Raw genomic sequence first — 22,290 nt, forward strand, 5'->3', positions numbered from 1 at the left:
TTTAAATAGACCATCTCCCATTGTGTAATATTAGCATCTAACTCAGACATTTGTCCTGGAGATATCAAGTAGCCTCCGTATTTCATGCCAGACAGAATAGCTCTAAAGCATGCCTAAAACCCACCAAGTTTTCCTCTTCAAATTAAGCATTTTTTGGATACATTGAAAACAGCAGCCTTAAAGGAAGACTTGGCAAATACAGTAGAAACAGAACAAGCACTTTGCAGTCAGTAGAATATTTTAATAAACAAGATACAATTGTTTGCCCAAAAGAAAAAAGATAAGATACAGTAAAATCAGCTGAGCTTCAATGCAGCTATAGACTTGGGATTATGCCTTATGAAATAATGTCTGAAATTAGCACCTGAAATTAAAAGTTACGTGCCTTCAGGAGGGTTTTCAAAATTTAACGTATTTATATACATAAAAATTCACATTTCCCTTTGTCTACAAAACGACAAAGCTGTTTCAAACTAATTCATTGAAGGAAAAGGAATCTTTCACAAGTAACTAGGAATGCAGTTATCCCAAGATACAGAAATGTATTGTTCACATATAGAAAGCCATCTAAAAGTCTGGCTTTCTTCCATGCTGTGATATTTTGATCTTGCTATGTCACAGTCCTGACCTACATCACTGAAGTTGTTCAACTCTTTAAAGAACACATATAGGGCAAAGACACTTGTTGCATTGGCTATTTGGGAAAAGGGTTAAAAAAAAAAGAAAAAAACACACACAAAAAAAACCCAAACAAACAAACAAACAACTCCAAACTCCAATGAAATAGGAGGTTCCTAGAAGCAAAAATGGGTAAGTTTCTCTTGATAACTGTAAACAAGAGATGAAGCCTCTTCCTTTATCAGTTCACTAGATTTGCTCCAAAAGAGTTCAGAAGCAAAAGAAAATAAACTTGGTCAGAACCTGGGTGTAGCTAACAGGGGTTAAAACAGCTAGCAGGAGCCAGGATCCTAAAACTAGATTTTACTGGACTTTGCGCTAGCCCTCTGCACTGCGGTTTAGTTTGCCAATTTGAACTGTAAATGCTAGCTACTGTCCCTCCTGAGCTAATCTGTGTAACGGATTAAAGAGGTTTATAAAGTAGGTTGAAATTATTTGACGCAAATGAGTGTAAAAGCGTAATATCTTTGCTCAAAATGTCTTGCTTTGCAGTGTTTTCAGCTAAAAAAAAATAATCCTGATTTTGACAATTGTACACATCTTTGAGAGACTTGACTTCTGCTTTCTTTGTATGAGATCTGACCTCTCCAAGCTTAACGAAGTATACATTCCTCAGGGAACTATGTTACCCTTTCACGACACTAGGACTACTTCTTTTGGTATAATCCCCATGAGAAAACATTCTTCATTTGCAAAGTCAAACAAAATTTGCAACACTACCAGACAGGGAGGGCCCCAGGAAACAAAGGGGATACAGTTCTACCAATATTTTCCACTCCCAAAGGAACAAGCTACAGTATGGATTGGATTTTCTTGAATGGAAACGAACTGTGCACTAGACCTGGTACCTCAGAATTTTGGACCTATAACATATATATCGGTCTGATTTCTCAGGCTTTCAGTAGGCTTCCAACGTCTGAGCAATAGTGATAAGAACTACAGGCATTATGGTCCTATGGTCATAAGCAGCACAGAGTCAAAAGTATCAGAAGTTTTAGGAGAATGAAATAGGAGCTTTGTCATAACAAACTGCAGAGGCCACTGCTCAGCCCACAGGTTTCACAGCATCCAGTGTACCCCTAAGATCTAGGACATATAGATGCCGCCCATGATAGGAAAGAATTAAAGATAAGATATTAACGATATTAAAGCAATATATAAATTATAAACATAGGTTAAAATGGGGGGCAGAGGTGTATTTCTCTTGATACATATTACAGGGAAGAAGGGCATGTGGTAAAGAAGAACACCAGAAGTCTGCAATGTCATTCTTTTCCACTCAAATCACAGAAAGATACGAAAGCAGAAGTCATGTGTCAAGCTTGTTTGTAAAGTAATGAGTTTGGGGGTGGTTTCAGTTTTTTGCTTTATTTCCCTACAGTTGAAACCCATCCATCTGCAGGATGACACTCTGTGGCACATGGGGCACCATTTACAGCACCACTTGTGGCAAATGAATTCAAGTGGGACAGACTTTTGTCCAGGTAGAACCCTCTTGTAACTTTATTGCTCCATAACTATACACAGGCTCTCAGCTGACTCTGGGTCCAAACTCCCCAGCCAGGCCAGGTGTTTCTTATCTCTCACATATCACATACATCCATGTGACTCTCCCAGCCACAGAGAACAACCATGCTTCAAGCAGCTTTCCAGCTTGACCTTGCGATTCTTTTCACACGCAGACTAATCTTAGCTCTAGCTAGCTCAGGACCACAATATTATTGCTTTAGTATTTTCTTCTTCTTCTTTAGCTGCTCCTACAACACTCTGCATCTCCCTAAGGCCTTCAATGCTTTAATGTATTAAATCACAAAAAGGAATTGCATCAGGCAATACTAAGATACACAGAGCAATTTAGCACAGGCTTGGTTTCAGTCTGTGACAGAAGGATTGCAAGAGTCAAGTCAAAGAGGCAGTGACCTCTCCAGCATGAAGTTTATAGAAAACCTTTGGAAAAACTGTTGGGAGTACACTGCTCAACAAGCCAAAGGACACTAAAGTAGCCCAAAGGGTTGTGAACCAAGCAGGAATCTTTCACTTTCCCACTAAAATGTACTCTCATGTTGTAAAGAAGGGGTCCCCTCTAGAAGGCCCCCATTTTCCCATTTTTAAGATTGAGAGCACTTTGTTGGAGGTTGACATGAAAACAAAGGAAGTGTCTGAATTTTATGGCATTATTTCTGACTTTCTTATATCACAATAGCTCTCATTTTAACAAATTTCTCTCCTCTCCTCTCAAAATACATTAAAACAAAGTCTTAAACATTTATATTCCCAACATATCTTCAATTTTCCAGCTATTCAGAAAAGACATAATGCAAGAATAGGGTACAGAATGACACATTTAAATACATATTCTTTTAATCATCAAAACTAGTTCTCCCAGATGGCTTTCACTAAGACTGAATTTGCTCTATTATGCTTTAACTGTGGGAGGTATTTTAAATGCTTCCTTCAGCAAGACAGAACAAGACAAGAGAAGGAGCCTTTTAGAAATAATTTCTAGTAAAATACCATGAAATGCTGTGTTACCACACAGAAGTAGTAAAAGAAAATTCTAATGAAGCTTAGATACTTCAGTTTGCTGATACAAAACAGTCAGAACTTCTGGGATGGAGCTCATAATGTTCAAAACAGGTAATATTCTCATTATGTTTCCACAAAATTGTGGTTATTCATAATGACGTCTGTACCTCGGTTTCCAATCTTTTATCAAGACAGTAAGGCAATGTACGGCTCAGGTGGCTTTAACTTTGAGATGCAATATTGCATGAAGGAATTCAACCAGTTTCATGAGTATGCACACTTCATCAAAATACCCAGCAAAAGCAATATAGTATGACACAGTAAAAGTAAAATAATATGGCACAACAATGGTGTAAAATGCTATACATCACTGAGGCCCAGTGCATTTTGCCTGCTACCCAATTACAGCCACTGCTGATGTTCAGAGTACCCTTCAAGATGTTGCTATTGCCTTTAGCTGTAATAGTGGATGCAAAGGCAGTGCCTCTTGAATAGAAGCTAAGAGTCTAATGTACAGTAAGGGCAAACAACTTTTTATAACAGAAACTCAATAAGAAAGGATTGGTATGTTCTTGTAAGCTACTTGATTCCCATTTCCCAAAGACAAACATAGCACGAGATATGTAATATGATCTAAGGAAGCATTCCAAGTAGCAGCAATGTAAAATGCATCAGTCCTAGGTTCTTTCATCCTACCTTCAAGGGCTAACAAATGCCTTTCTAATTCTCTTAAAAAAATAATAATAATAATAAATAAATCATTTTTAAAAGTTAGATGGCAAGCCTGTGTGAGATTTCCTGTATCTATACAAAATGATCAGACCTAGTCAGCAAATAACTGGAGTAATAAACAGATCCTTCCCAAAATCAGCCAGAACAGGATAGGGCACAGGAGGAAAAAGCAGAAATTTTTTTGCTGTTTCTTTCTCTCACTAATATAATCTTATCCTCTTTTCCCCTTGCCAACAGATTTATTTATTTTTAATGAAAATCAGCAAGGAAACAAACCAACCTCAAAGTATACATGTTCCACCTAGGTCTTGCACAACAAGAGCCAGCTATCTGAAACTAAGTCTAAATGAGAGTTCTTATCTAAAAACATTGAAGACTTCATATGAGCTACAAATGTCAATCACAAAACTCATACAGCAATCCCTTGGACTTCAACTGCAAACATTTTCATTTCATCCCAATGCCAGGCAGCACTAATAGGGTTCCATGCATGGCAATATTCATGCGAAACAGTGCCTCTAAACAAAAAAATTCTTGAAGTCTTCAGCCTTATTGAATGTGTTTGGCTTTATGGATTTCCAGAGAAATGTGTCAATCACAGAAGTTCATTCACACAGTTCTCTCCCGAAAACAACAAAACAAAAGTTTTCATTTAAATCCTTGATTCCCTTTGCCCAAAATCTAAGAAGGGTAAAGGAGAACCCATACTGAAATAAAACAAAACCCAACCAAACTCATTCTTCAAAGGGTAAAATTATCTGCCTTCATGCTCATCCACTGCAAGAGCCAGAGCCCAGCTGCACAACCTTAACAAGCCTGCTCCAAGAAAGCACAAGGTTTATTCACAAACCTGTCCAGGAAGTACTCAAGTGACAAAAGCCAACAGAGACGTTTGAGACCCAGGACAGCTTGTGCTTTAAATCTCCAGACTAAAAACACGTGACCAATATTAATGTGTCTATATATGCAGATATATATAGATAGGTAGAAGTTCTTTATTTTCAGAATACAAACCGAACAAACCAACTAATAAAACCAACTATCGCTCCTTGCTAATTTTTATGCTTGTGATTACTTTCATTCTCCCTTCTATACTGCTGCTAGTCACGTGTTTTATATTAAATCAAGTTAAGTTTTAGTTTATTTCTATGCATTTTTCTGCAATCATGTTCATATTTCCTAGACTGTTAAAAGAGACTAAGAAAGAAAAAGTTAGGGTATCACAAGGAACTTCGGGGGTAGTGGGGAGCTTCCTTTCAATCCTCTCCATCATCAACAGTTTAATCAGTTTAAGGGAAAAAGAAGAACAGTGTGAAGGGAAGAATTATATTTTCTCAGACACAAATGCCTAGACAAGAAAGAATTAGCAAAAACAGCCTTTGAGAAAAACAGAAGACAAAGTGCCAAGTCAGAGTTTATACCTTTTATGATTAAAATAATTTTGGTAGGTTTATAAATTTAAAAATGCTAAAAACATATTATAAATATGTCATTTCTCTCTTTAAAAAAAACCCACCTACAGAATTTTAAAGTAATGAATTGTTTGATCTTGGTTTACCAGCATTCAAGTGGCACAGCACAGCACAGGAAATTAGTCCAAACAAGTATTTTAGTCTAATAATATAAAATTCTGAAGCTTTGATTAAATTTGGACTCGACTGAGATGTTTAAGACAGCTTATTGAAGCTGAAGGAGGAAGTGTGCTGAATCAAACGTAAATAAATTAATCTTACTGGAACTGGAAAAAACCATAGAGCTTAGGTTATTAGTCTTCTTGAAACATCATTTCAGACTTGCTAAGATTCAATGTGTATTATGTAAAGAGTCTTTTTGGCTTAAGCATAAAAAAAATATTTTCCAGGTTGAATAAAGGATAACTTAAGGAATTAAGGAATTAATAATTAATTTGCACAGATTAAATAATTTATGCAAAAGCATAAAGCTGCATCACATCTGATTCAACCAAAGACTCCAGTAAATATGCTGACTGATTCTAAGAGAATTTAAGCATTTGCTTACACACTTAATAAAATCAGTCAGTTCTCAAGAGGGAGAATTAACATACAAGAAACAAGTCAAAAAAAACATGGTCGAGAGGTTCCCCCTCTAGCTTTCACTCTTCCCACAAGACAGAAGATAGAAACTGGTTTTCACGTTCCCAGACTTCAAAGGACAAAGTCTGGCTACAGTCATGGGATGACAACTTTCAATGACTCAGCTCTATACCTAACAGACAGAGTAAAAGCAAAAGATAGGAAAAAAAATGGTATCCCAAGACAGAGAGCTAAGTGAAAGCCTTGTGGTGGGACAACTAAATATTCCTACAGATCATACATTCCTATCATAAGCAGAGAGATGTGTCCCAAGAATAAGCTACAAAACAGAAAGGACTCAAGTTCCCAGAAAAAAAAATCCAGAGTAAAGCCCCGAGGCATTAGACATATTGCAGCTTCAGAAATGTCAGGGAACACTAACTAGGTACATACATCTGAACAATACAGAAACATTTCTAGGTTAAACATGCAAAGACTGAGGCCACACAGGACAGTCAAAAAAATGAACCAGGTTTTGTACAACAAAAAAAATTCTTTCAGAATTCATTCTTATGATGTTTTTCAGAGTGAAATAAAAAACACTGCCTTTTAGAGAGCATTCTAAAATATAATACATATGGGAATAGAAACTATTTTCCTCTAGAGTGGTTTTCTGCCCCCATCACTTAAAAGTAGTACAGATGAGTAAAGCACAAAATATTTTTAAAAGTAAATGGAGACAGTATTATATGTTGGTATAAAATTTGAAAAGTTTGCTTTAGTTCTAAATAAGCCTGCTGCAAAACCAAATACATTACAACAGCTTAATCTATGCAAGCTCAATGACAAGTTTATGAGAACTTCCCATGATCAGAAGAGGCATCACTATGGTTCAGCAACTTAATAACACCCTGGCACTGTTGAAGCAGGGCAGCATTTTTAGGCTCTCTTTTACATCAACATGCAGCTGATGCAGTTTCTGAGGCTAGAGTAACAGGGCTGTCCCAGCTCAGCACTACCAGTGTACACCACACTGATGAGTGCCGAAGTCATGAGCCTTATACAAGTAGGCAGAGAAGACTCATAGAAAGATTCTGAATTTAAGCTACTTGTTGGCTTACTACTTCTCTGAAAAATCAGAAAATAAGCCTCTTGTAAGAAATAACTGATTATTAAATTCGGTCCTCTTTCCAGAATTTGGGTTTTTATATTCTGCAATACATGCTTTGTACATGCTAAATGAAGTACACTTCATTTCAATTATTCAAAAATTATAAAGCATGCCAGTATCTTGATGATAGTTAGGCTATTATATAGTATTGGCACTCTGTATATTAAGTCTTTTCAACACTCAACATCCTGAGAGCGTAAATACTAGCTGAAAGACAGTTTTCTGTTTTTAACATATGTTACACATACGAAATTATTTGTCTCCAAAACAAGTTTAAAGAATTACAACAGTCTCCAGCATCATTTAAGTATCATCATTTCAGGAAACTCTAGTTCTGTGTAGCGCCCACCCAAGCAAATCTACAAGTTACCAATGTTATCAACAAACTAGATTCTTTGTCATGGAACCAGTGAATTCCATACTGCAAGTGCTATTTGGAGAACTAAAGCTACTGTGCAAAGAGGGATCAATTACATCATCTGGTCTAACAAAAAAATACTTCTTTCTACTAAACAGTTTTGCTTCTACTTCTGGACCACCATTTCTATAGCATTATTACAAATCATTATCAAAGTAAATAGGTGATAAAACTCTTTAAAAGGTAATACCTTACTTGTAAATTTAATTACCACTGTATTTTATCATCTTATTTCATTAAAAAACCAGAATTCTGCATTTACTCAGCATACCACATAACACGGTGATTTTCAAATGCACATGTGCCATTTTTACTCAAAATGAGAGATGCTCGGCCAAATGAAACTTGTGTTTACTAGAGTTTCCCCAAACGGCCTGAAAAAATCTCTAAGTCCTTCACAAGTAGAGGTCTTCTCTTGAATTTAGTTACATTTCTTGGAAGCATTGAACAAAACAAATCCTTGCATAAGGCCAAACATCAAGTCAACAACACAGGTAATAGGACTAGATCTGTGGTGTCCAGAAGCTCAGTGCTCTCTAACTATAACAAACGCTGTCTTTACAGATAGCAAGTACTAATAAAACGTTTTAAGTTAAAAGAAGGGAATATTACCTCATTAAAGTGCTTCCAGTAAAATAAAGCCCTCCAAGACTCCTAGATTTAGACTGCAACACTCTGTAAATGCCTCTGATTTACACAAATCTAGCAAGGGGAAACTCTAAGTCACCTGAGACCATGGAAATACTGATTTCAACATGTGTGAAAGGAACTTGAAGATTTTTAAAAGTAATAAAAATCCAGTAATGATACTGAACTGAGGGGAATCTACAGTAATTAATGAAAAGTAATAATGTGCTTTTTATATCCCAATGCCAAAAGTTTGCCTTTAAATCTCTGTTGCTGTACAAATTTTAATATCTACATATATAGGTGTGTGTATATACACACACTCTGAAACACCTAGAGGGGCACTGTAAAAATAATATAGGTGTGCATGGATACCTATATACACCTTATTCACTCAAATATTTTTTTTTTTTATTTTCTGGCAGAACTGTGTGATTTGTGTTTCACCCACTTAACTTGCTGTTTTCAACTGAAAACACATCCTCCTGTGGGAGAATGAGAAATTCAACCACTGGTGTAAATATTTTGACTACATAGGGACCTTTTTTTTATTAATGGTAAGAACAATATCCCAGATAGGCATCTGATTTAATAATCATCTTATTCTTTATTAGTTGATACAGATTTTGTAGTCTCAACTGTGAATACATGGGATCAATAGCAGAAAGGGAGGCCAGTAAGTACACTTACCTTTTCTTCACATTTCCTGTGGCAGGCATATTTGCAAACTAAAACAAAAATAAACAGAATATATGAGTAAAAGAGTATGTGGATTGACTTCTCTCCTTTCTTTAAAGCAGCTTTCTACAAGAGATCAGGCCAAACTCAAATCTGTATATATAAAAGTATTTACATACTTCAAAACAAAACTAAACTAAAAATAGAAATTCATTTAGTTTTCACCCATTCCTGAAAGATTAGTTAAACTACAGCAGCATTATCAGATTTGTGCATTCTATCAGCTTGTGATAACATATGTCTGGTTAAACGTCATGAGCTGATTGTCTTGACACTTACTTTTACAGCTTCACATGTGCTGGAAGTGTTACCACTTAAATAACACCAACAGTAAGATGAAATTGTTCCCAGAGTAACCTGTGAATCTTAGTCATATCAGCAGCTCCAGAGACCTAAGAAAAACAGGTTGACTTCAACTCACAGGCAACTATGACTGGCCAGAGTATAATTTCATAATGTGATATTCAGGTTATACAGTGTTGCGAACATTATTTCCAAGACATAAGCACTTGAGGTTTTTTAAATTCCTGTAAGAGCAGGCAAGGATTAATTGTAGCAGCAAGTTTAGATTCAGAAAACACCACTTAACTTAAAAAGCAGCCAGATGAGCAGCAATGTAGCTATGATGCAGCAGCACAATAGCTAGAATCTGACACAGCCTGGTTTTAATTGGTTTTCCACTTATATACACTTCCTTCTTTACTCTGAAATTTCCTTTATTTCCATGCAATGTCTACCCTTTGGGCTACCATGAGCTAAACTCACTAAATTTTAAATTCAGGAAAAATTTACTTATTCAGTCTCCAAGATCAGTAAGCTACAGAATACCATAGAGGTTTAACTGAAAAATTAACTGCAGCCTAACCTTAGACCACTGAAGCTGAAAGTCATGCTTGTTTCTTGATGTTTCTACCAAGAGGAAGATATACAGCCTGACCCAACAGGAAAGATACAACTATCAAGGTGTGAGGTCAGCAAAAACTCATTTCAGATTCAAGTGCATTAACTGCTGAATGAAAAACCCTTATGCTGCAGTCACTTCTCAGGGTAAAAAAAAGTAAGGATTACTGACCCATCTTCTATTCAGTTTTGTACATGCTATGTTCACTTATTTTCCCCATGTATAAGTTAGGAATGAGTTCTTTGTTCAGAGTGCTTCACAGGATAAGTTGTCTTTATTCTAAAAATTTATTAGCTTTGACGCAAATACACTACTCTAACTATTAGCACTGATAATGATCTATAGCCACACACCACTTACAAATGCTATCACCTTAAAGCAAATGGAAGACAGCTTTTAATTCATAATAAAAAGCTTCATTTTCTTGTGTGACATACAGAATAAACAACTAAATTCATTAAGTGATTTGACATACCAAAACTGTCTAGTAGAATCCATATTTTAAATCAGCATGATTAGCTTTAACTTTGCAAAAGGCTAATATGTTCTAAAAATATGCATGTTATATGTTTATTCTATAAGCTACTTTGAGACAAACACAAAAAAACAAAGAATAAAACAGTAAATCTGTAAGAAAACCCTAATATTACAGGCAAGGTTTTCATGTTCTTTACTGATGCTTATACCTAGACTTATGGGGGGCAAGATGAAATACAAAAAATAGATTTCATTCCATGACAAACTTCCATGATATTGCTACTACTTCATGCAAAACCAAATCACAAATGTCACCAACAAAACACAAAATCTCTATTAAAGATGTCAATAACAGTAAATGCAAGCATTGAGTTTTTTCAGCTTCCACGTAACAAGTAAAGTCAGTGTTTTCTGCTCTTGTGAAACACAACAGTACTTACTCTCTTTTTTGGAAAGAAATCACTCAAGTCAGACATGAGCTTAGCCTGGATAGCAACATCAAGATTCAGCCTTGAAGAAGCACCTCATTCAAACTCATAAGCAACACAGAAATAGATCATACGAACTCCATACATAATTAAAGGGAAAACACAAACAAAACTATATTGCTATATTTATGAGATTCAAACAAAACAAAGACTATAGCCTCAAGAGGTAATCAGTCAAATAACATCAGGCAAAGCTCTCTGACTGAAACAAACCGTGTACTTTTTTTCAGGTGTTCAAATCTATTACGTTCTGAACATAGAGATCTGATCCATTCACAAAGACTGCTTTACTCCTCCTCAGCATACAGAAACATCCTATTCATATCTAAATCCAGCACTTGTATGGATTAGATTAAGTCATTATCTTTTCTTCTTCAATATCTAATAAAGCTGATTATAATAAAACTGGATGGAAATAAGCACTCCAAAAGGAGATCACAGGGGGGAGGAGGGAGGGAGAAGTATTCGAAGCACTTGAAAGGGAAGGAGATATTAAGAAAATAATATGAATTGGGTATGAGGAAGCATATGGGCACGCTAAGAAAGAGTGAATGGAATAAGGGCAAGGCTGCAGCAGTCCAGTATCTGAGTATAGATGAGTACTGGAGAGAAGCACTGTTGCCTTTCCAGGCACATCCTTTTACAATTCAATTCATATGGGTTTCTCTGCTATAGCTGCTACCATCAAGAACAGTGAGAGATCCCTTCAGCAACACTAGCAAATTCAACAGTTATCCACAGAGAGAAATCAATTTGCTTGATATTTCATTATTTAGAATTCATTGTGCTAAAGCTACGATGAATTCTACTACATCGCAGAACTGTTTTACCTGGATGATTGCAACACTTCAGTCCAATGCTGGTTTTATCTCAGCCCAGGCATTTACAGTACTTGCAAAGAGATAAACTATTTCAATCCCTACCAGATTGCCAGAGAGACTGAATCATGGTTCAATATGCCAGCTTTTTTTTTAATGAAAAGCCTTAAATATTAGAGATGCACTTTCAGAAAATTTCTAAGGCCAAAAAAGCAGTATTATATCATAATCGTGCAACACATGTCTTTTCAGTGCAACAAACATGCAATGCAAAAGCATATGAATAACTGAACAACTGATGTGCTGTTAGTATGCTAAGGAAAATACATACAACTTACATTTAAAAGATCTCAACAAGCATCTTTTACTGAAAGCTGGTATTCTTCAGGTAAAGCTCACAAGTGAACTAGCACTCAGCTCTCCTCAGGACTGTAGCCTAAGTGTATTCAAATTCTAAAATGTGTCCAAAACAGTCCAGAGGATTTAATCAATGTCACACTCTACAAGGTTACTTCAGTTCTTCAGCTGAACAGCTGAATTTCTGCATCCCACACATCAGCTCTTGCAAATACCATACTTTCCAAATTTGTGTTCAAGGATTTTGGCACCAGTTCCAAGAACAACTGTCCCAAGCTGGCTGGTAATAAAACAGAGACCAAGCCATATTTAGTCAATTTACTATACTTCAAAACAGCTCCTAAACAATAGATCCAAGAATCCATTTTCTTAAGAGGAGGAGAAAAGGAGGGGGGGGGGGGGAAGAAAACAAAAAAAAAAAAAAAAAAAATCCCCACATTTCTTTGCATCAAAATGAAGATGTGTTAACTCCTTGTCCTAGTTAGAACAGCTGGGACCAGTTCATCACTGGATGGGTGTAACCCAAAACTGTGTATTCTATAGCCTTCCATGCCATTTCCCAGAAACTGTTATCAATAGACCATTTACAGCTGCTGCCCAGAGCATGCCTGACCCCTCAAGCTATAAACTGGGTGTTAAGAGGCCTGTGAGATAGGAGGATGCTCCTGTCCTCACACCCATTGTGGAACTCTCTGCCCTGAGGGAGGTACTGGGCATTCCTGAGGATATATAATCTTGGGGATTTTGGGACTTTGGTACCAGTAGTGGGATCCACAGAAGGACTGTGACCACCACTTTCAACCAGGCTGCAACCACCACTCTTGACCAGACTGCAGCAGCACTCTCACCAACAGGTTTTTCCCTCTCCTTTTACTTTGGACTCGGGGCCCAACGAACACCACTCTGTTCATGTCCCAGGGTGCTGGGTTATACATTTGGGTTTGGTGGGTTAAAACCAATTGTTTGTCTTTATAATTGTATTTATTGTATTATTTTTATTAAATTGTTATTCTGATTTATAATCTCTCTTTTGAGTTGGATTCATTTCCCCGTCAGTTTACCTTTAAACCAGTACACTCCTGTAAGTTACCAATATTGCTGCCAGGTTAAAGAGAGAAGGACAAGCATGGTGAGTCGTTGTTTTCAGACTTAAGTTCCAAAATTTTTGTGAAATCAAAGTTCTGCTTTTTACATTCTTGCATGTAAGATGCTCTTTGAAAACCCACAGCAATGTATTTGTAAAGTAAGAAACTACTTCACTAACCAGAGCATGATTTATGATTTAACAGGACAAAGAGTTTAACTTTTGCTCTGTGTGGTAAAGGCTATGCACCTTGACAGATTTTAGCATTTAATGGTCATATGGTATGGCAATATATTTCATATATTCCATACAAACATTCTGTCACACTGCACACGCAGTGAGTATTAAAACATGGCTGGTTTATAAGGACAACCTTGCACTTAACCACAGCTGTTATCGAGTGATTCTCCATAGTGGGTTTTTCTGTGTTTCTTTTTAAACAACTGTGTACAGTAAGGGCAGAAACAAGCTAATTCAGGAATCCTCTTGGGGTAGAAACTTGCATACAAATAGAGAATCTAAGAGATGTAACCCAGTTTAATACCTTTCTAATCTCTAAGAAAAATCACTTGCCCTGAAAGCATAGACTCCACAGGCCTCGATATGAATTTTTAACTTCCTGGTGACAAAACAAGTTGGGATACAAGGTCACAGGCTTACATATTTAAAAGATGCTTTCTTTCCCTCAGCACCTCCAATGCAGCTTCCCAAAACAGACAGATGCTATTACACCTATTTTTTGACAGTAATAGAAGAGTCCTTGAAGATCCACAACAAAATGTAACCTAAACCAAGCATATAAAAAGACTTGTGTAATTAAGACTTAGTTTTTATAGCTCCCAGTTCCAGTCTTCTCTCTTAATACCAGGTAAGATAGGTATCAGACCATCGCAGTAGTGGTAAAGCCTAGCAATTTTAGTACATAGGCTCGTGCTACCACTACTGAGCAATATCTCAGGCCTGCAGGAAATGTTTTGCACAAAATATCAGGTCTGCCATTGGCTCTGAAGAAAAGATGGGGGTTTTTTTGTTAAAACATCTTAATTTGGTTTCTAAAAATGCATAGCAAGGCCACCACAACAGGGTCTCCAGGCAGAGCTTGGTATAGAAAGCCACATATGACCAAAATCTCTTAAATGGCTGCTGGCTACCTCTCCCCTCCCCCCACCCATGTGGCACACCGGGCGTGGAGAGGAGGCAAGAGAGAGTTTATTGTTGGGGGGGTTACATTTGTAGGGTTAGGAGGATTCATAGAGTAACCAATTACAAGTCCCAAGGGGTTTACAGGAACACCCAATTGCAGGAAGGGGTTAACAACCAATAGGAAGGGGTTAAAAGAGTCCAATGGGAAGACTTCTTGGTATCTTCTCAGGAACACTACAGTGGGGGGTCTGTCAGAGACTGAAATGGTTAATGATTTATGCATTCTAGGAGACTTTTACAGGCTTTTGACTTGCATGATACCTCTGATGAGCAATTGGGCCCCTCCCTCCCTCCAGTGCTGAAGGTGTGAAATCCTGAAAAGGCAAGAAGCCCAGCTCGCAGGCCTTTGACTGTTGATACCTCTGCTGAGCAATCAGGCCCCTCCCTCCGCTAATTTGGAAAGGCAGGAACCAGGCAAGGCACAAAAAAAAAAACCTCAGCACAGACCCGGGAGATGTTTGGAGGCTCGAGGCACGGCCTGTGACACTGACCATGGATATAACTCACAACTTCTTGGAGTGTGGGGGCTTCCTTCCTTCACCCCCAGCGGATCAAGGCCACCACTTCAGACATGGAAGCATCGTTGGACCACGTGGGCGGTGACTATATACATCTGTCCACCCTCAGCTTTTCTTTCTCTTACTTTCCCTTACTGTCATCCTGGGTTTTTTTTTCCTCTCCCCTATGCATTTTCTTCGCCCCCCAAAGGTTATCTCTGTATCACATTGTTGTATGACAGCACCCAAACTGCTAGCATGCCTGTTGATACAGAATTGTTAAAATAAACCTTGCCAGTATATGTTTTCAGACACCGATTATTTAGTGTCGTTTCACTTTAATCCACCCCAAGGGAATTATTGATAAAAACCTGAGTTACCCCCTCCCCCCCTTTTCCTGGGGCGGGTCGTAACAGGGTCTTGGGAAGAAGAAAGTACAAGCCAGCAAAGAGACTACAAAAACCCATTTTGAAGCATGTTTAAACCACAGTTTCTCATATACTGCAGATTTACTGCCACAACTACCGTAGTCTGGTTGAAATGGTTTTGTGGATGAAATGTTGCAACATATGCAGCTTGCCGGCTATTTTTATTTCAACGAGTGTTTAATAATATTGTGATCAGATTGTTAGAAATAAACTTGCACCAACATACACATTCCTGCTGACCTGTTCCTACCAGCTTTGCAACAATTCGACTTAAGAAAAAGGTCAAAAGGACAGCAATATGAAAACCAGACAGAAGGAAATTATTTGCAGCATTAAATATAAATTGGCATGCGATTTTATGTGAAGCAGTTTTGTGTGACTCTTACCCCTTTGTGCAGGGGATGAGGGAAGAGTACCCTCGCTGGAAATACTGGGCTTTAGATGCAAAAGTAAACACTTCTATTTTTAAGGAGTTATCAGAGTTACATGCCAAGGATTTCACAAGTCTAACAGACACACTCCAGCAACATCTGCTGGTGCACTTCCTATGCCTCAAACATTTTTCTAGATTTTCTTTTGTTCTTTTTTTAGATTCAGCCAACCACTGTCTCTTCATCTGACTATTGCTCCCAGTACTTCATGACAGTGACTGCAAATATAGTTTTTGAAGATGAAGGCTAACAGACAGTTATGGGAAATTTGTGCAAAGCTTCAGCATTTTTTTACTTGGAGTGGCTATACAGTAAAGAGTGTTGTGAATGAGCCTTCCCACAGAAAAAATATTCTACTTGTTACTGACAACAGCAGTGGAAAATCTTTATTAAGAGAAAAATATTTTGGCACTAGTGCTGCAATAGCACGTCTCTTTCTTTACTCCCACTTTCTTCTTGTCTTGTAGAAAAATCTTGACCATCAAAGGGTAGGGTTTGGGGTGTTTTTTCTGTTTGGGTTTTTTTCTTCCCTTCCCCCCCACCGTGGAATGTATAGTCTAACTTTATCATTTTAACTTCATCCTGAAAAGTCCTTGGTTGGGGGCCTTTTTTTGTTTGTTTTGTTTGTGTGTGGTGTTTGGTTTTGAATTTCTTACAGATGCTGTTACAAAGGCAGAATATTACCAACAATGAAAATGTTTTCACAATTTTAAAAATGAGGTACTCATACAGCAAATTTCTCCCATCTATTTAAGCTACACCTACCAGTTAGGTAGGAAATTATTAAACCTTAAACCAGTTTAGAACCAAAGGTTATTTTTTTACCTCCTCCCTCCAGCTAAACAGATAACCCCATGTTGCAACATTTCATCCACAAAACTATTTCAACTAGACTACAGCTTACATGCCAGCAACCCATATGAAAACAAAAAAATGGCTAGACTGTCTCCAGGTTTTTCTCATCTTCAGCTGCAGACAGTGCAAGAACTGTAAGATGTCAAGAGCTCGCACATCTGTGATGGATATTGAAAACAAACTGTATAAATCATGCTCAGAGCAAGGATCAAAGAAAAACAGGATATCGGCTTAAAATGGGCGATCTCCAAAATAAGTAAGAAATCTGATATTGCTAGGAAACTTATTTTGTGGATAAGACCTAGTGGGCCTGAAGTTCTGATTCGCAGATGTTCTTAAGCTCCTATGGAAAATATAAGTGACAAAGACCATTACCAGAAGAAAAAATAATATAGACTATGCAAAGGAGATCATCAGTATGATCCTTAAGTACTTACACAGTTGTAGGCATGTTTTCTAAGGGTATTTTTTAAATCTCATCAATGACAATAGATGGGAATGCTGTTCAAAATCAGTTAACAACTACTTAACAGTTAACAACTCTTACCTATTTACAGGGTTCAGATCCAGAATGTGCCTAAACTGAGTTATGTTTGTAGCTTTCTTCATGTACTGGAGCAAACTCTCCAGTGTTACAACAGTTCTCTTCATTCATCTTTTCTTTATTTAAACTTTATCTTCCTATACATTACTCCTGTCTCCCATAGTAGTTGTTCCTCCAGCCCCACCCCTTGTTTTGAAGCCAATTAGAAGGGTGAACTTTAAGCCAAATGCATCAAGATTTACACTGAGATTACTCTCACCCCACGGCATATCAAGTTCATCACATTCAAATTGTACACTCTAATGATGGTAGCATTTCATTTCAAATTTTCATGTTAGAGCAGGTAATTCTAACTTTAATTTACCCTTAGGAATTTTAGGTTTTCTTCAAGTGGGCTAAGCTTACAAAATTGCAGGAGTACCAGATCCAGCAGCAGTCCCTGGCTTTCCTGTCAAAAATTGCGAGGTGGAAAGCACACAGGATCACATTTACTTTTTTTTTAATTTATTAGCTGTAATGAACAGAAGCTGCAGCTTTTTAGAGAACTCTGAGATTTAAACCTTAACTTTAAAATAAATTTTATAACCATAGATCAAATTCTGGCATGATTAAGTTGGTCCTTCTGAGGTAAACAAATAGGGAACTCGTGTTTTCAATACAGACAATTTTCTGAAACATCATCTACCAGCTGTGAACATTAAACATTCCACTAGAGGTCTTTGCCTTGTGTATTTTTTATTTTTAAATTAGTAGAAACTTACCTTAGAGATTTCTGTCAAAACTCCTCCCCCCTTCCCCAGTTCCCACTGAGGTTGTCAATTTTACTGTCTCTCTTAGCTCCAGAGAGCGCTGTGTTCAGCCAGGATGCTTATGTACCACTTGTGTACTCCTTACTAATTACAGTGGCTTCTTTTGTATCTCTTATGCTCCAGTAAGTCTTTATTCATCCTTCCCTTTCATGTCTTTGCTGCTGTTATGCACATAATTTCCATAATGCACATAGCTTCCATCTTTCACTATCTAAGCTCTGCACTGAAATATGAATGCATACCTTGTACAGCTCTGTTAATTAGAGTACGTTTTACTAATCTAGTGGAACTTGCTATTTACTGTGTGCACCTTTTGTCTAGAGAAGAGGAGCTGACCTCCGAAGCCACAGATGGGCTACAGTCCACATTTCTTTTTTCAGTCTCCTCCTTCCCAGAACAGGACACTCTGCACCACTCATGTCCAGGTCAACATCCACCCTTTTCTGAAGGGGTACTAAAAAGACTTCTTTACTGCAACTACAACAATTCATGCAGTCTCCCTTGGATATCCTCCCAGATGACTTTCACAAACAAGGTGACAGTCAACTGAAATTTTATAGCAAGAGCGTGGGTCCCTACCTAACTCAGCCTTGCTTGACCAACTCGTAATCTCTCTTCCTTGGAGTTCACTGCAGCTGTGAGCTATTAATCTGCTCTAGGGACAAAACAAACCATGCTATTTGGTCCTATAGCCTGCATGTCCTGATTTAAACTCGGAGGTAATCAGCAGTTAGAAAAATAGTATGGTTTTCTGGTTTGTATTCTGCTGTTCCTTGACAAGTCTGAACCACACATGCAAGAGATTCATCATTGTAAATCTTTAAACTATCAACTGAAGCAATTATTTTAAAGCTTTCTTAAAACAGTCCCACAGAAGGCAATATGATTTGCTGGATCATTGCTCAAAAAAAACATGTAAGCGTACATACAAACACCACACAGAAAGCGAAGAGTGATATGACAAAAAACCCTTTTAATTTGCTGACAATCTTTTCCTCCTCTCAAAGATGTCCCACACTAAGATTAACATGATTAGATGGGTATGCCTATGGCCATCATTAATGATTCTTATGGTTAATTAACCAATGTCTATTGTCATAATTAACTATAAGATGGTTTCATTCTGTTGAATTTACAGGGGGTTCATATGTATAATATGTATTATAAAATCAATAGATTGATAGATCTCATAATACACCCATGTAAGTGCCTACTAATACAGGATCTTATTTCATAAGGATCATGCCATGGAAACCAGAGTAACACAAACACCTCTTCCTCACTACATGCTTTGCCATTTAGAGCCAAGTGTAACGCCACTGGCCCAAGCATGATACAAATTCCTTTGGCATTTCTAGCTTTCTAATTTGTCTGCCTGTAAAAAGAGACATGCTTTGCACATTATTAAGATGCTCATATGTTATTACAGAACTTAGCAATTATTGAAAAACAGAGTATATAAAACCACCTACAATATAATTATATAAGATTAAATATGCATATATTTACACACATGGTATGTCCAAACAATTTGTCGGCTCCAAGTGAATCTTAATGTAAAAATGTATTTTGACTTGCCAGAAGCAACAAATATTTGATTAAATACAGAGGTCTCTTTGTATTGGGTAACTCCAGCTAACCCAAAATGAGACTTTAAGTGGATCACTACCCAACCACAAGCACAGTCACAAACGAGTAGGTGAATTTCAGAGGAAAATACCAAACCTCTTAGAGAAAAACAGCTCCAATTGTCTCTTCAAATCCTGACCTATGATCTTTAAGCATCTGGAAGCTCTTGATTATACACAGATATTGTAATTTGATGAGAAAATATAGTTTCTACTAGGCACTTCATGCTCAATGAAACAGTTAAGGACTTATTTACTGTAAGCCAATTAACAATTGCATGAAATCGTATGTTAACACAACTTACAACCCAGAAGTTATTATACAGATGTATAATAACTTATCATAGTAAAGAAGGTGAATTGTATTCTTTGTTACACTCAGTTTGCCCATAATAGCATGGTAAGCATTTCTCTGCTAACAATATAGCTAACAGCACATATCAACATAATTTAACACCTCTTGGGCTAACATTTATACGTGGTTCAAAGTATGAAAGTTTCATATATATACATACATATACATGATTTCAAAGGAAAAAAGCAAAGCTCTTATGTAGTCAAACCATCAAGGAAAAAAGGTTTTCAGGAAAACACAAAAAAAATTAGAAACTAAAATTCTATAAGAACTCTTTCTGGGATCATTCCAACATATATTTCCACAGCCAAGACATTCATAGACGAGTTAGATTAACAAAAAGATACTCAGTTCATTCAAAGAACCATTAACTGCTTTAAGTTCAAAATTTAGTTTATGGAATACTTTGTATTGCATGTAAAGCCTCATTAGCAGCACCTAAACTAGGTCACTTAATCATCAATTGGAGGTGAGAAGAATTTCATCAAAAGACATCTGTACAGTGCTTCAAGTTTTCATGCTTCTTTCACTCATCACATCAATGCTCTAAGAGCTACGAAATAATACTATATTATTTAAAACTACTCAAATCTCCCAGATCTGGTCTCCAGTTTTTTTAATTGCCAGAAAAGTACTTTCCAGAGATTCAAAGAACCTAAGATCATCTCTGTTTTACACTAACAATCATTCGATCACAACACAACCACGAAAAAAAGCAAGGGAAAATAAAGTAAAATAGAAAATTTTGAACATCTATTTTACATATATAAAATAAATAAAAAATAAAATCAAAATACTTCTGTAACATTGCAGGCCTTTCACTAACTATGTAAATATCTGCTTGGCCCTGAATTAAACTGAACTGTACTTCAGGGAAGATCAAACCAGAGTTCAAATCCATTCAAGTTTGAGTAATGCTGAAGAGATATGGGGAGTCATGTGGTCCACGGTTTACTGCAAAATGTGCAGGTATGGTAGAAATCAATCAACAGCTGTTTGTCCTTACTTCATAATGAGAATCTGCATCAAAGACATTGTCCAGAGACAAACATGTTTACCAGGCACAGAAACAGCCACGAGCTTCCCCTTCTTCAAATCTATCTTTGCTTTATGCCACTGTTTTTGCTGAAAAACTGTAACTGAGTACGCTTTACTGAGGTGGACTGAAGTACACAAGGACAAAGGGACATCATCATTCAAGGGTACCCTTCATTCAATCGTTCATTGTTCACAGTAAGCTTTTAGAAACTGCATTTAGACCTTGCTACAAGAAAAGGACACATTTTGCAAGACAGGGCTAAAAAACACATCCCAAAAATGTCTGCCACATACTAATGAAAGCTTGTCTAACCAACACAACACCTAGTTATAGCTTTTTTTTTTCCTTACAAGTCAATGATTCATTGCTAGATAAACAGCAAATACTACATACTGACCAATCTGGAGTTCTCCCCTCCCTCAATTCTCTCATATGTAAATTTCCTTTAACTGATAAGACACAGACTGAAAGGAAACTGCAACCTGTACAAAGAGCTGTTATTTTCTGAGAAAAAACTGTTAAAAAGCAAGATTTTTCTCATTAATAGACAAACTTTATTTCTTCTTAACTAAAGGGTTTTTTTCTCCCCTCCCTGCCCCCCTTTCCTGCAATGCCAGTTTGCACACTTTCATTCAGCAACATCAGGGGAAATTTACCAAAAGCATCAGTATTTGACTCCAAAACAGCTAGTTTATTTTTCTTCATATTAACAGAGTTTCACGGTACTAGCATTCTGGATCCCTTTCCCCACCCACGACGTGGGGCAGCCCAGTTCTAGTTCCATTTCCATCTGAGGAACCATTCTGACGTCTTGAAGGATGGGGAAAGGGAACTCCAGGGGTTTCTTCAGGGGTTTCTTCTGGCCCTGAGCCTGGAGGGGAGAGCTGCCCTGCCCTCCCCTCCCCCCACGCACGTGGTCCCATGGCCGGCACAAAGACAGCACACCGGGTGTGGAGAGGAGGCAAGAGAGGGTTTATTGTTGGGGATGTTACATTTTATAGGGTTCAGGAGGATTCACAGAGTAACCGATTAGAAGTCTCAAGGGGCTTACAGGAACACCCAATCACAGGAAGGGGTTAACAAAGGCCAATGGGAAACACCTCAGGACACCTTCCCAGGACACTCTGTATGGGAGACAATAGCCTCACAGGGGGTGTCGGGAAGAGGCAGCAATGACACTGCAGAAAATACAAAAAGCCATTTTGAAACATGTTTAAACAACAGTTTTCCCATATAATGCAGGTTTAGTGCTACACTAGCGTACATTTCAAGTACTGCAGTGCTGGCAAAGAAAGAGGCAACTTTCAGTTCCAGCTTTTCCAGAACTCTTCTTTATGAAGTCCATGTTGTAGGTTAAAATACAAATGGGTTCTTATTAAATTGAAACTACTTGGAATCATCACTTCACTGTGCAACTCCTGTTTGCTCCCATCCCACAGATAAGTATCAATCA

General features: G+C 37.4%; 1 protein-coding gene across 12 annotated transcripts in view; it reads right to left on the reverse strand.

Annotated features, from left to right (window-relative positions):
- The window catches only part of TNS3 (tensin 3), a 229,485-nt gene that overhangs the window by 145,730 nt on the left and 61,465 nt on the right, over positions 1 to 22,290 (reverse strand). For all 12 annotated transcript variants that reach the window (XR_004357506.1, XM_032690225.1, XM_032690219.1 and 9 more), the window contains one exon: positions 8,876 to 8,913. Coding sequence is in view for 7 of the 12 variants with exons in the window: in XM_032690225.1 (XP_032546116.1) it covers positions 8,876 to 8,913 (38 nt within the window). In the remaining 5 variants the exon portion in view is untranslated. The remainder of the gene's footprint in view (positions 1 to 8,875; positions 8,914 to 22,290) is intronic.

The sequence above is a fragment of the Chiroxiphia lanceolata genome, chromosome 1 (genome assembly GCF_009829145.1).
Source record: "Chiroxiphia lanceolata isolate bChiLan1 chromosome 1, bChiLan1.pri, whole genome shotgun sequence".
NCBI lineage: Eukaryota > Metazoa > Chordata > Aves > Passeriformes > Pipridae > Chiroxiphia > Chiroxiphia lanceolata.